The sequence below is a fragment of the Thunnus thynnus genome, chromosome 23 (genome assembly GCF_963924715.1).
Source record: "Thunnus thynnus chromosome 23, fThuThy2.1, whole genome shotgun sequence".
Lineage (NCBI taxonomy): Eukaryota > Metazoa > Chordata > Actinopteri > Scombriformes > Scombridae > Thunnus > Thunnus thynnus.
The window spans coordinates 6,989,871-7,004,681 of record NC_089539.1 but is presented as its reverse complement, the minus strand read 5'-3'; the positions used below and the strand labels follow the sequence as shown (position 1 = coordinate 7,004,681).

General features: G+C 38.7%; 1 protein-coding gene across 1 annotated transcript in view; it reads right to left on the bottom strand.

The window, feature by feature from the left end:
• The window catches only part of ptprz1b (protein tyrosine phosphatase receptor type Z1b), a 58,738-nt gene that overhangs the window by 27,035 nt on the left and 16,892 nt on the right, over positions 1 to 14,811 (bottom strand). The window contains exon 2 of the mRNA XM_067582550.1: positions 9,682 to 9,750. Within this exon, the coding sequence (XP_067438651.1) occupies positions 9,682 to 9,750 (69 nt within the window). The remainder of the gene's footprint in view (positions 1 to 9,681; positions 9,751 to 14,811) is intronic.

The following is a 14,811-nucleotide window of genomic DNA, read 5'->3' as shown; positions in this document are numbered from 1 at the left end:
GGAAAGAAAAGGAGGAAGAAAGATCCAGAAAGAGGGCCAACGATGAGGGGAACTCAGAGGAAAGGAGGAGACAGAAAAAAAATCCTTTAGTTTACACGGCTTCCTGAAGACAAACTGAGCTGATTCAATCTTGTCACTCCATATCTCTCCATCTATACATCTGTCAAGAAACAAAGAAAAAGATGTGTGTGTGTACATGCACTCTCTGCAGAAGTGTGTTTTATGCAGATATACAAAGAAGTGCAGGCACATACACACACACATGCATCTGTCTTTCTCCTACCTACGCTTACACCAATTCAGCTCCCTTGGACAGCACCCATGCACACACACACAAACACACACACACACACACGTCGATTTCACCCTGTGTGAAAAGGTTCTGCACTGCTGAGCGAGCTAACTGTTCAGAAAACATGCAGGATTATTGAATTGAATAGTGTAGGGCTTGACTTTTTTGGGGGACTGTCTGCTTCTATTTGCTTCACCGCTGGCAAAAATAGCTGAATATGTATCAAATATTAAAAGCAGAAAGCGGCTGCTGGTTGACTTTAACCCGCAGTGGTGCTTTTGAATCTACAACATTGTCTGGCTCGCACGATCGACCAGAAGCGGTTGAATAGTTTAACCTCATTTCATGCCCCCAGAGGTTTTAGATGTAGCATTTTTTAAATCCTCGCCACATTCATTTAGATACATTCATACATTCACTGAAATTCAACTGATTATTTCCATTATGAATTTTTATTCTCTTGTAATGAATCAAGTGATGGTTTAGTTGAAGGAATGTCAGGAAATAGTCTAACATGCCCATCATAATATTGTCCAATAGTACAAAATCTAAGAATATTCAATTAATAATAATATTAAAAAGGCAAAGCAACAAATTCTCACATTTGAGACGCTGGAACCAGTGATTGTTTGTGATTTTTGCTTAATAATTGGCGGATCAATTAGTCAATTAATCAACAAATTGTTTCAGCACTAATTCCTTTACTCTACCCACAAATAAGGCAGATTCAACTATAATTCTGAATCACCAGGTTGGGTTTGGGAGACTCTCATTTCCTGCAAACCAAGGGTCACATGACCAACAGCCTGACTAGCTAGAGATATCTACTTGTGTTGTAAGATAAAGATAAAAGATGAAGCATACAACACAACTGTCCCTGATAAAGTGGTGAAACACTCTGTAGTGAGCCAGAAAATGTGGTAAAGCATGTTAATCAATTTGTCCTGTTTTTTTTATTCTTTGACCTTTATTCAGTTTTGATTTGAATGTAATCAAAGCAAAACATTTCAAGCAGAAAAACATTATGGGAGTGCTCCCTCTGACATGACATTTTACCCTTCATCAATATTCATATAAAAATAAAAGTAGTTTATCATATTTTGACATTTAATAATCCCTTCAGTATAAGTTACTCTCCAATTTCATTATCAGAGTTTTCCTGTCAAATTGTCTAACAAGTGGATCTGTCAACCAGCAAGTCTTCTACTAACTCTGCTCAGAATGTAACTAGAGAAACATCACACAAGAAAAAGGAAACAGCTCAATGCTACTGTAATGTAAAGACAACTAACATAATTTTCCATATTTAATTCCCACTGAAATGTAACTTAAACATTTTTTTAAATAAAAACTCACTGGGTTATGAGTTAAGATTGCAATAAGAGCTCACTCAGTCAAAGTTGGCTGCAGATTAGATTAAACATGCTAGCAGATTAGCTAGCTAGAGATAGTGCTAGCTCGGACAGCCTCATTGGTTACATAACCCCCCGCCGGTCCCCAGAGAGTCTCCCAAACAGATTTGGAAAGAAATCTGATGGACTGCTTTACTATACAAAACAGGAAGAGTGTACAGCTAAAGCTTTCAGACTTTCTTGTGATTACAGATAACAGAAATCAGAGAGCTGATAGAAAAATAAATTTCATACACTAGAAAAGAGGAGGAGGACAGATAGCGATGGGGTTAATGAGGTTAAAGACCAGCATTATCATGAACTCATTTGACAAATAACGCTAAATACAGCATGTCTGTGCAACAATTTGTCTGCAAGGTTTATGTGCTGTTTTCAGCACAGTATAGACACACAGGGGACAACAGTTTATTACAAATCACTTTCTCCGGAACCTCGGTGGATTTTACTATTAGAAAGCAATCGTTCTGTCATTGCTGGTGCGACGTGTTTCAATCAGTACCTCAGTTTGCAGCAAAGCTCTTTTATTATAACACAGCAGACGATGGAGAAGAGAAATAAGAATTGTTTCTTGTGTGAAAGGAGACTTCAGTCATTTTTATTCAGCAGAATCAATTTCTATGAATGCATTCATGGGCGCACACACACACACACACACACACACACACTGACTGACATAAAGGCTTGAAGCTGACAAGATCTAAGCTACTTATGAATCTATTATGAATGGCAGAGAAAGGACTACACACATACACATACACACACACATCACTCATCCAGCAGGACTATATGTTAATGACGGACTGTCACAAACATGAGCAGCCACCGTATCTGAAAAATCAGATCTGTCAGATTATTCAAAAAGGGAAAAAAAAAGAAAACTCGGCAATGAATCAGAGTCCCCATATGCTCTTCATGCGATATCTGATGGCTCCGTCTAGACATGTGAACATGAAAAAGCCTCCAGAGCAAGAGACGGCTGTGACAAGACAAGTGCATGGAGTCATTCAATGAAATATTGGAGAACAAGAGACTGGCTCTCTGAGCTGATTTACTGTATATCTGAACTTACACACCAAAACTGAAGGTGACTTTAACCCATGAGATTATTCCTGGAGGAATGTTTGTATAATTTAAGAGTCCAATCTGCCAACCTGTAGCTGTTGGTGGAAGACAGATTAGACTAGTCAGGTTGGTAAACATGAGCGTGCTGTGTAAAGTTTACAGACAAGATTTTTGGATATTGAAGTCCTTGAAGTTCACACAGTTACCTCCCATGGGCATGTGGGGCTGTCGATGTGCAGTATTTACAGCCCATAAACTCATTAACCGAGCCATATACTGGTGCAAGCAAGGAACAAGGACAGAAAATAGGAGGAACTGAGAGTGTGTGTTTGCGAATAAAAGGGACACACACACACATACACACCTCTGCATCATTACCTCATGTCTCCCACAAGGCTCCAGAGGCAGCCACACTCTGAGCAATAACTGGAGCAGAAGAGAAGCCAGCCTAAAGTATTTGGTGACTAACAGAACAGTTGAGAGCACAGTGGGTGGTGAACACATGCATGTAGACAGAAAAAGAGACAACGGACACATGAGATGAACAGCTAGCTGCTTTAGAGACATTCAAACAACTCGGATGAAGGATTCTGCATTTTCTTCTTGTCAGGGTGGAAAAGCATCAACGGCAGCTTTTAGACGATAAAAGGACACCAAAACCCTGTAATTAAAATTGCGACCATAAAAAGCAACAAAGAAATCATAAGGCATACTTACAAGGATTAGAGCCAATTCACGTTGAGGGTTTCCAATAGATAAGCATGGATAAATTCCACAACGAATATGTCATCAAACAAGCATGATACACACTAAGCGATGCAGATTGGCTAATTGCTGGCTTTCAAATGAATACACTAATTATAAAGTATGTGAAGTAATGACACGTGATAAGTATTATGACAAATTAATCAGTCATCCATTTCTTGTTGCTTTCACACAATAATCAAACATGTAAGTACAAATATCTTCAGTTTAGCCTGTGATGAACTGAGTTAAGTCATGGTGGGCAAAATGAATTACACTGCTTTTCTTATGGTTTGTGTTACTGATATGTTCATCAATATTTTCACTGTGTAAATCCTCACATGCAAAATATTAAAGCAAACTATTGCAACATTTTAAACCAAAATGTTTCAAAAGTTGCATCTGTTGTCGTCATAAAAAGAGTTGATTACAGATGAATTCATTTACAGTATTGCATTTTCAAATATAGTTTGGCAGTTCCTCAGGTATCATTTACACCACAGTGGTGGAATTTTCACAAGTGAAATAAGTGTTAAATACGGACCAGGCGGACATCAGAGAGGGACAACAGGAAAGTTTACTGTATGTGATGGGTTTGGTCAGAGGGACTGAGCCAGAGACAGAGAAGACAACAGGCAGCCTGTGCGGACATCACCGCAGAGACTCGTAGGTTAATAGTTGCACCAAGCGGAGATATTTCTATATCTTAGAAATTTTTCAGAAACAAGTTTTGTTTACATACCGGTGAATGTATACTGAATGTTCACACCCTCATACTGACCAAAACTAAACATTTCCATGATTAACTTCTTTTGGGTTTTGGGAAGATGGAGCCATCACATCGCCTCTCAATCTGTCCATATGAATCTAATCCTGATAACAATATATTAACATGATAGGAAACAGGTCTGCCTGTTAGTCCGCTGTACAAATTCAGAGTAGATGCATGATGTTTTCTTGGAAACCTCTGTACAATTTAACAGAGAGTATGACTTTATTCATCTGGTGTACATGTCTATCACAGTCCACTTCTTTTTCCAATCAGGAAATGTAGAACGTAAAGCAATGGTTAAAGGACTAGACTGGATAGGCAGAAATGTTCATATTAAAAATCTGTGTGTGCGTGTGTGTGTGTGGGTTCCCTAGACAAAGCACTAGGGGAGTATCATTGCCTGCATCGCCTCTGGCTATGACTTAGTTGGACCAAGAAGAGAGAAGAGCCAGAGAGACAGACACAGAGGAGAGACAGGAAGAGACACAGAGGTACAGAAAAAAGCAATAGATAAAAGATACTGAACTTATTCAATAGTTAATTCAACATTTTGATTTAATTACATTCTGTTTGTTTATCTCTTGCAGCTGATTCCTCTTCGTGTTGCTGTTGCTCCAATGATAGAGATCAATAAAAATCTAGATCTGATTCTAAGCTGATTTGATCTCTGATCTCTTCTCTTCTGACGGTTGATACTGATTTTGTTCTCTGGTAAGTAATTCTTTGGAAATGTCTGATAATGCTGTGCTAGCACTGTTCAAAAGAGAGAAGGAAACCCTAAATTCTTTTGATATTCGTCACCTATAAATAGTCTTTATATTACTCCTGTATGAACTTTTAGTTTTGTTGTGATATTTGAGCACTATTCTTTAAAAATGCATTACGTCCCACTGCTTTGCTGAGTAAACCCTGGGTTATCAGAGCGCACTATTTCACACAAGCACTTACATACACACATACACTCATAACAGATGGGGCCCTGGGGGGTGTCTTCCAGGCAGAAGGATCCCTGGGACCCCCTGGAGACAAAGCAGAGAGGGAGGACGAGGACAACATGGACGTGGAGGAGATGCACAAACATACAGTATAACTCAATTTGCCTGCAGATTTCATGTTAATGCCAAAAAAAGAAACCAAGCTAGGCCATAACTGATTGTTTTTTAAATATACATACGTACAAATAAATGAGAAAACTGAATCTCTGCTACAACCAGATAGCATCAAACACAAACTTAAACTTCCTCATAAAACATTTGCAACATGACGATGTAAGTGCAATAAACAAATAAACAAAAACTGCTCCATAACTCTCAAAAGCTCAGAAACTCCACAGGCTACCTTTAATCAAATAAAAATACTTGAAATGCTTCAAATTTAGATAATTTGAGTTTTTTTAAGCACACACACAAAAACACAGAAAATAATAATAATAAAATGTAAATAATAAAAAGTAATAATAAAATGTCATAATAAAAATGTAATAAATAATTACAGTTATACACTCAACAGCTGACAGGATGCTACATCAAACTCTACAGTTTTACTCCTCTGCAGACATCTGCACACAGCCCAAAATTTGTGACTGTGTGGCCTCTGGTATTGCAAGCATGCCAACTGTGCAAGAAACTAGAAAAGCAAACAGGAACGCATGTCGCATCTACTTTATGTATGCACTGACACTTTTCTTTTTTCCACTTTTTCTTGTTGTTCAGCAACATACAGACTCTCCTCAGCTGCATTCAGACTGAAAACAGCCCTGTGTAAAACAATACAAGAGGCTGTGTTGGTGTGGGTGTGTTGTTTAAAGTGAAATACCATCCATCAAGTCCGGTTGGAGTAACAGATTATTGCATTTAAAGGCTAATCAGAAAAAATGCTGCACAGCGATTTGTAATACTCACAGAGTGGATTTAACAACTCCGGAAAGTCATCACGCTGCAACCCTGTTCACTAGTGCACAGATGTGAAATGTGTCTGTGCCCACAGACTTCCGAAAAAAAGTATAAATGGAAGCGCTTCCGTGTGCAAGTCCACAGCTGTCGCAGACGCAGAATGCAGAAAGCATGAATTGGCCTTGTTGACAGACTAGATATATTGTATATCACTACATTTAAAGAGTTCATTTGATATTATAACATTACTGTGTTGGCAGAATTATTCTACTGTACAGCAATATGTATTTGCCGTGATAGTTCTGTGGTCTTTTTTCCTGACAGTGGAGGTATCGTCTTGTGAACTTTGTTTTATTTTGGTGGCGTTCCCTGTCCAGTGGAGCTGCACTGAGAGTGGAACCTTCACCGGAAGCGTCCCCAGAGAGGAGACCTGCGGGCAGTCTGTCTTGGACATTCCTGCGCTTTATTCAAATCACTACGCTCAAGAGATTCACAAGAAACGTTGCATGTAATCCCGCATTGCTGTAATGATGTGTACTATTCAATCTGCTGACACCAAATCAGAGCAAGTTACTGCGAATGAAAACCCAACATTTCATACTTCTGCTGTTTCATACAAAACACTGTGAAGCAGTAAAATCACTCCACTCTTCTGTTGTATTTCTGACAAAGGAGCTGCTCAAGGAGTATTTGTTGTATATAAGTCTCGATCGTCATTACCACGGTAACCCAGGGTATTGCCAACTCAACCATTTGAAGGATTATAACTTTAAGAGAAATTGTAGAGATTTAACATAAACTATATGCTCGAGCAGATTATGTACATGTGAGAGGTTGAAAGTGCTGTAACTGAAAATGCGCTGACATCTGTAGGAGAAAATACAGGATAAATCATTTATAATTCCTCCTTATGGAAGCAGCTCCAATGTTCACGTTATAATCCCTTCTCAAATCGACATGTATGGAGATAGAGTTGTTCATGTTAAAAAATACTGACCTAATGATTAAAGTGACAATAGGTGATGGAGGAAGATCACTGGCTGCCATTGTAATTGTGTTTATTACCTAAAAGTTTAAACCAATCAACCATAGTTGGGGTTTGACGCAAGCAGTCTGTGTTTTTGATGTAGCCTCATTTTAAACTTCTCTCCTCTACCTCTCTTCCTTTCAGTTGAGCTCTTTCTCTCCAACTCTCCTCTCTGTCACTCACTCACCCTTTCACTCTCCTGCCCCCCTCTCTCTTTTATTTCCCTTTATTTCCTTATGTCCCCCCTACTTCTGACCCAACTAAAAAGCTGTGCATGGTGCCTCACAATGAAGTGCGTTTCTTTCACATGTTAATGCTTTTACTCACGGCTCAGTGCACAGCACAAGGCAGGAAACAGAGCTGGTCAGAAAAACAAGACTGTGTACACAGACACACACACACACACATACACACATAGCGGGAATGGCTACAGTTACAGTGAATCCAAATGAACTGCCACTGTGTTGCCCTCAGTTGTGATGATGAACTTCAAAACCCAACAGAGAGGAAAATGAGAAGTACAGAGTTTAATACGTAGAGAGAAAGAACCGGAGAAAAAAAAAAAGCAAAATAAACAAAGCGAGATTATGAATGCAACTGAGGAAGACGAGGAGGGAAAAGAAGGCACGTCTCTACTTCATTGCTATTGAAGACGGGCTTTTCATCATTCGTGACTATTTTCAGTGTATCACGCAAAAAAATACCTATTACACTTTGACAAACAGGACGTGTGTGCCCGGGAATTGATTGTAAAGATTTGACACAGGAGAAGAAAACCCGCAAAATGAAAATACATGTGAATATTGATATTCATGCTGCTGGACATATATGAGTAGACACAAGTCAAATAAACAAAATCTCACAGCTGTACTGGTTGAGTGTGTGTGTGTGTGTGTCTAGCTTGCATTAATATAAGTCCATTAAAACATGGCACAGAACCAGCTCTCATATTAAACGCTGAGTGCAAAGTCTATTTAACGGGATGTTCAGACCCATGAAAAGCAATTCATGTTATTAACTCTAAATTGGTTGTGGTACACTTATTAGATTCTGTTATTTATTTCATTATAAATAACATATTTGACATTTCACTACATTTGTGAGAACATTGAAGTGTTTATGATGTGACATCAGGTCGTACTTAACAAACAGCTGAGAACAAATAAGTAATTAATAAAAATAAGTACAGCATGATGATTGTGCATTTACCATTAAAGTCCTATCATTATATTGGGAGTTTTTAGAAAAATAGGTTGAAGTTAGAGCCCTATACTTTCATAAAATCAAACCTTGTTTTTGATTCCATTTATGGCCGATATTTTTTCAGTAATAGCCATTCAATGTATTTACGTTCTGTAATTTCCTCTCTATCATGTTTTCATGTTCGTGGCGGAGTCGGCCATTCCCATTTGGGATTCAAATTTCCTACCTACGCAAGAGGGGTTCAAAGGAAATGTTACATCACACATGCCTTCAGTTGCCTTCCATTAATCTTACATTACTGTTTGCAATTTTATCTCGTTGATATCAGCCTCACTGTTTATTGTTCACTCTCCTGACACCACATCAGAGTTGTATTAAGTTACCGCTAATGCAAACCAAAATGTCTTACTGCAGTCCTGTGCACATTGGCCGTAATGCATCATATTATGATATTCATCATATTATTCAAATGACATGTTTAAATTTTCACCAGCAGTCCATTTGAGGTGCAGGTTAATATGTTTAATAGCTCTGCATTTAGCCTGTTGAGTCCTATTGCTGCTTCTGATTCCTCTTGACCAGTAAGAAGCTAATCTCTCCCTCTGGGACCATGACTGTCTGTCTGTGTCCACTCTTTGTTTTTGTTAGACCACAGCTTAGCGCAGTAGGGGCACGGTGCTGAGTTAGCTGATGTCAGCTAACCATATGGTCAAAGGCAGATCAAGGCTATCCTGTGGGAGATGTTGGCAGATCATTTCTGCAATTCATGTGATATTCAGACTGTTCAGACTGACATTTACCAGACTGACGGGACGGTCCCTTGATGTGTTTGTTTTAGGAAGCGTCTGTGTGATTTGGAAAGGCAAAGCCAATTGAAACCTCCAGTCACTGATGGTTTCTTGAACAATCAACAGTTTGAGTTGTCTAAGAATCTAGAAAAACAGCTCTTCTGGGTTTTCAAGTTTATATTATTGCTCTTATTTTATCTGCATATATTAAATTGCTACTACAGTATTTTGACTGACATGGGGTCACACATGCAAAGCTACACACTGCAAATTTCATGATAGTTTTTAGTACTGATTAAAAAAAAACATTATTTACAGATTTATTCTATTCTGGATTTATTCTTTTATTCAGTATAAACTCCTTGCCATCTATTAACAAACTCTCTGTTCATTCACACCCCAAAATTCCACTTTCTCTGTGACTGTCATATATTTTTTACCTTTACGCACACAAAAAAGTCTGACAAATAGCGCCCGGCTCATACAGACCTGAGTACGACCAGTCGATATCTTCGGGGAGTTTCCTCAAGCCACGGACCAGAGGCTCCGCCGCCACAACTGCAGAAGAGAGAGAGAGATTATTAGTATCATTTTGCATTTCCAAAAACACACACAAACGCACTTACTGACAGGAGAAACCATAACCAGCTGCTGTGTGACTTTGGCATGTGATGAGTGACAGGCTTTTCCTGTCATTCAGGGGATATATTTCATCCCTACAGTATTTAGCTCGCTAGAAGATTGACTCGCTCCATTTGCATTTTCCAACTCTCTGTGCGCACACAGTAGATATTCAAAAGCTCCTTTCTTTTTGTCTTTACTTTAACCAAATGATAACAAGACAGTCTGATTACTTGTCCAATTATGGCTTGAACATTAGTGTCATGCATGAGCCCCGTGCCAGACATGCATTTCATTATGTAAATGTGATGGCAATTTAACGTTAGCCTCATGTGTGAATATGCGCATAAGTCATTTTTACATAAAAGTCACGACGGCAGTCTTTCTACTGTAGGTTGGACGTAAAGACATTCCTGTAACACTTTGAACAAGGCACAAGTCTGAACTGACTGCAGTTGTTGAGTTGTTCTTATACACTGCAGAAATCAACCCTTTAAAATATCTGAACTGTCGCCAAAACTTTCCGGACACTGGCACTAATTGAATGAAATGAATATATCTTTGTGTCTCTTTCTCTCATAGACACATGCACAACCTTTGTCACTGGTTATCACATATACCACTGTACAAGGTGCAGGAGTGTACTGCACCACTCTGATATTACCATTCTCTCTCTCTCTCTCTCACACACACACACACACACACACATGCACCTATCCATTTCATGGCGGTAATTTTCACTCAGGGACAGTAGAGGATACAATGATGTACGAATTCAGAGATGGAGGATTCAGTGTGTATGTCTGTGTGTGTGTGTATATATATATATATATATATGTGAGAAGGTGTGTGCGCCACTTGACTAACTGATTCTCATGCTAGCTGTGCATTTACTTCCCTACAGCTTTGCTCTCTTTTCTCTCTCTCACCTACTTATCTATCCCTCTTCTTTCTCCTGAGGGACACAGGATAACACAAGAGCACACACACACACAAACTTTCACCTGAACTTTGTCTCTCTCCCTCATATATATATACACACATGCTACCCAAACCACTCTCCCCCTTTTCATTTTTCATTTTTTGTCCAACTACCTATCTCTCTATCAATCTTCCTCTTTCTTCTTCTTCCAAACCATAACAGGATTAGCCACAGCTCAGTTTGACGGATTCTGCAATATCTGTTAAAAAACATATGGCTTATTTTTTTAAACATGAACACTGTACTGACCAGTATATTTATCATCGTTTAATTTGTGGAATAGTGAGATTATGTCAGCTGGATAATGTAAGCAATATTATCAAGTATTACTTCCTGGTGGGAGAGGCACGCACCCAAAAATCAACACAGTAACCATGCCGGGTTTTTATTACCATTTAGGTGACACGTACAAAAACATGTGTCACCTCATATGTTTTGAAAAGCAAAATCATTCCTAAGTGGCTTGAAGCTTGTAGCTTGCATTAATGTATGCACGGGTATTAACGGTGAAAGTAAAAGACATAAAACACAACCATATGGCATATTTATGTCATCAGTGGAGTCAAAACTGGCACAGACAAGCACTTAGGCAACATACACAATCTGACAAAGTATGTTACTGAGCCACTGTACCCTCTATATATGTATATACTGGGAATTAGAAGGAGAAAGCTGTGATTACATCAGGTGATTGGAGGGAGCAGGAAACTCAACAAGAGAGACTAATGGACAGATGATTTATGAGAGGAGCCAGTGGGAAAGGAGGAGAATGGAGCAATGGTCACCATGACATCATCACAAAAGAATAAAAAGGGAAATAAAGAGGGCAGAGGGGAATGGCGCAAAACAACATGAATAAATAAAAAGGGGAATAAAACAATACCCTCTCTCTTTTTTTGATCTTTCAATGTGTGCAGCAACACCAAAAAACCTACCCTCCAAGAAGATGAAAGCCTGTGTAGAGTCGGATTTAGGTCACGGACAACTATCATCATATCCACTGCATTAAGTCTGTCCGTGTGAACACAGTATAATCCTATTGTTTACTGCAGACAGCAGCAGGATAAAAACACAGAGTAAATTCTTGCACTTACTGTACGTGACAGCATGCACTTCAACACAACACGGTTAAATCAGTTCTGAGCCACTTGTTAATACAGTTTTAAGTGTGTGTTGATGAACCCATGAAGCCTTGCAGTTCATCCACAGTGAAAACAAACCCCTTCTGTATCATCTGTAAAATCTTCTGCATCGATGAATATTCAACAAACCCTGATACAGTTGCAGCCACGGGGGGATCTGAAGTTGTACTTCACTCTTGTTTAACTCACTTTTGCTTCTTTCCCATTTTTCCCATAAGAGACTGATGCTAAAAGTAAAGAAGCTTTGCTCTTGCAGGGGGCACGCTGCTGAATAGCTGGATGAAAGAACTAAAAACAGACCATGTATGGGTTCTTAAAAAGCCAGAAAAAGGTCTTTAAAAATCTGAGCAGTGACTCATTCCTGAGGCCTTAAAAAGAATTAAAATGCCATTTAATGAAAGCTTTCTTTACAGTGCATGTTCTACCTTAGATTAATCCAGAACATGGTTCATTGATTGATTGTTTGATTGATTTTATTTGACAATTTCATTTTAAAAACCAAAGCTCTGCCAGAGCATTGACTGCTTACATAAAAGGAAAAGTCAGGATAAAACAATAAAGCCCTAAGGCTTATTTCCATTGTGGTCCCTTTGGGGATGAGGGGTGTACAGGGGAGGGGTCATATTAACAGCATGGAAGTTCATTCATGGCCATGGAAACAGGTTAACAGTCTTTTCTCTAAAGAAAATACACTTTGAAAATTTAAGATGAATGGGACTTTGTAAGTAATGGTTGAATTCCCCTGAGAAAATGATAGATGAAGTCTGGGACACATGATCAGTGTTAGAGTGTGCCATAAAGTAGTGGCAAGAATGACAAATACCAGACCAATATATTTTCAAGTGAAGGAAATTATGGACTGACCAGTCTGACCTGACCACATGCAGCTCTTTTATGGCTGTGTAATGTAAGTTGATAATGTAAAGAGAGAAGGACTTAAAAGAGAGAAGGAAAGGGTGGAAGAAAGTGTGATATGTACCAGTTCTTACTGTGAAACTCCATTGTTGTTCAGACTTTGGCATAAAGGAGAAAAGACTGATGAGAAAAATGAATGAAAGCAGGGAAAAGGGGAAAGAGAGAAGAATGGAGGCGACTCTGGGGTTGAACCATCAATAATGGCTTCATTAACATCACACTGTGAAGGATTTTAATCTAATTTGCCTTTGGCAACTCAGTGCAACACACACTCTCACACACACACACACACACATACATACACACACAGACACGCTAATGATCACCTGTTGTTTCAATGTAATTTTTAAAATCTTTTTAGAGATCTGAATTTCCATTTCCAATGTATTTGGAATATTTCTTTGGCCTAAAGAAGAAAATTCTATAAATATTTATATATTTCATACATGAGAACTGCATAATCACAAATGTTTTAATATGCATTTGAAATATTGTCAAAAACATACGGTAACATTTATATATAACATTTTAAATAAAATGGATTTTCTTCCTGTATGGGAGTATGCAAAATAGCAGCTATACATCCCATCTGGTTAATTTACTTTGTTGCATTACCTTCTCCTGCTCTTCACATTATCTGTCTTCTAACCGTCTAACTGAGTCCAGGTTAACAAAAGTGAGACCACTTTTCGAGGATGCTTTGATGTACAGTATCTCAAGCAAAATCCAGGTCCATCAGCTGATCTGTTTCTCTGAAACAAGTACCTGCGACTTCACTCACAGGCATAAGCCAGTCAAGTCGGTTCTTCTGCAGTTATAGATTACAGTTTTTAGTGCTCCAACCTGCGGTGTTGACCTGAGGTGTTTCAAATATCTCAACCAAACTGATTCAATTAAGTAAAACAAAGACAAATGACGCAAAAAATATAAGAATATGAAACTCACCAAACTTCTTACATTTTATATTCATGCTTCTCATATTCATCTGGAGCTCTGACCAGCTTTAAGTGCAATAATATCACAAAGTTCTAATTCCTACATTACTAATGTTATGAGTATCTGACAGTTAATTGGTCAAGAGTCAGAGGTCACAGAGACCTGACATTAGTCACGTAACCGCAGAAATTGTAATATATATTGAATATGTAACAGAGTAGCTGGTAGCAGTAATTAACAGGTCATCACCGTATGATAGCAAATGCGCTGAGGTCTGTGATGTTTGTGCAATGCATTGTGGGTATTATAGTCTTCATTGTTATAATGAAGAACACCAGAAGTCTCAATGGCTGTCGTTTCTTTAGATCACAAAATGCTAACATGTAGTTTGTCAGATATCTTTACAATTTAGTCAACATACAGTGTATTACTTCACATGAAAGATTATTACCGCATGATTTTATAGTCAATGGAATTTTTTGTACAAAGTTACTTGTGTAGTGGTGGGCTAGAAGTAAGAGCTAAAGAGACACACACAGTAGCTGTCAGTCTTTAGAGGAAGAGGAGGGATGAGATGATGAGACAGTGCTGCACAGCTGAAGAGCCAGGAGCAAAAAGACACCGTTGCTCAGCTTTAAGAGCGCAGCAGATAGTGATGGGACTTCATTGCTGCAGGCTGGCCATGCATGAAGCTCACAGCTGAATCTCTGTATTATTCCGCCCGTGTGCACTCTACTGCTTTACCAGATTTCCTAGGATGCTTCAGGGACCTGACATTAAAGGTTCAGGTGACTGCAGAGGCAACAAGACATTTCTATGGACGGTGTTTTATTCATATAATTAAGGTCAACAGACATGCAGTTTTTCAGCAATATTCTGCTCCATCTGACGGAGTAAAGGACTGGTTTCCATTAATGCAACAAAATGCTTTAGCCCAATTTGAACCATGCCCCATGCATGTATTAGTATGGGTGAGGCTGACTCCACAGCTGTTGGTGTGAGACAGAATAATGAAACCAAATG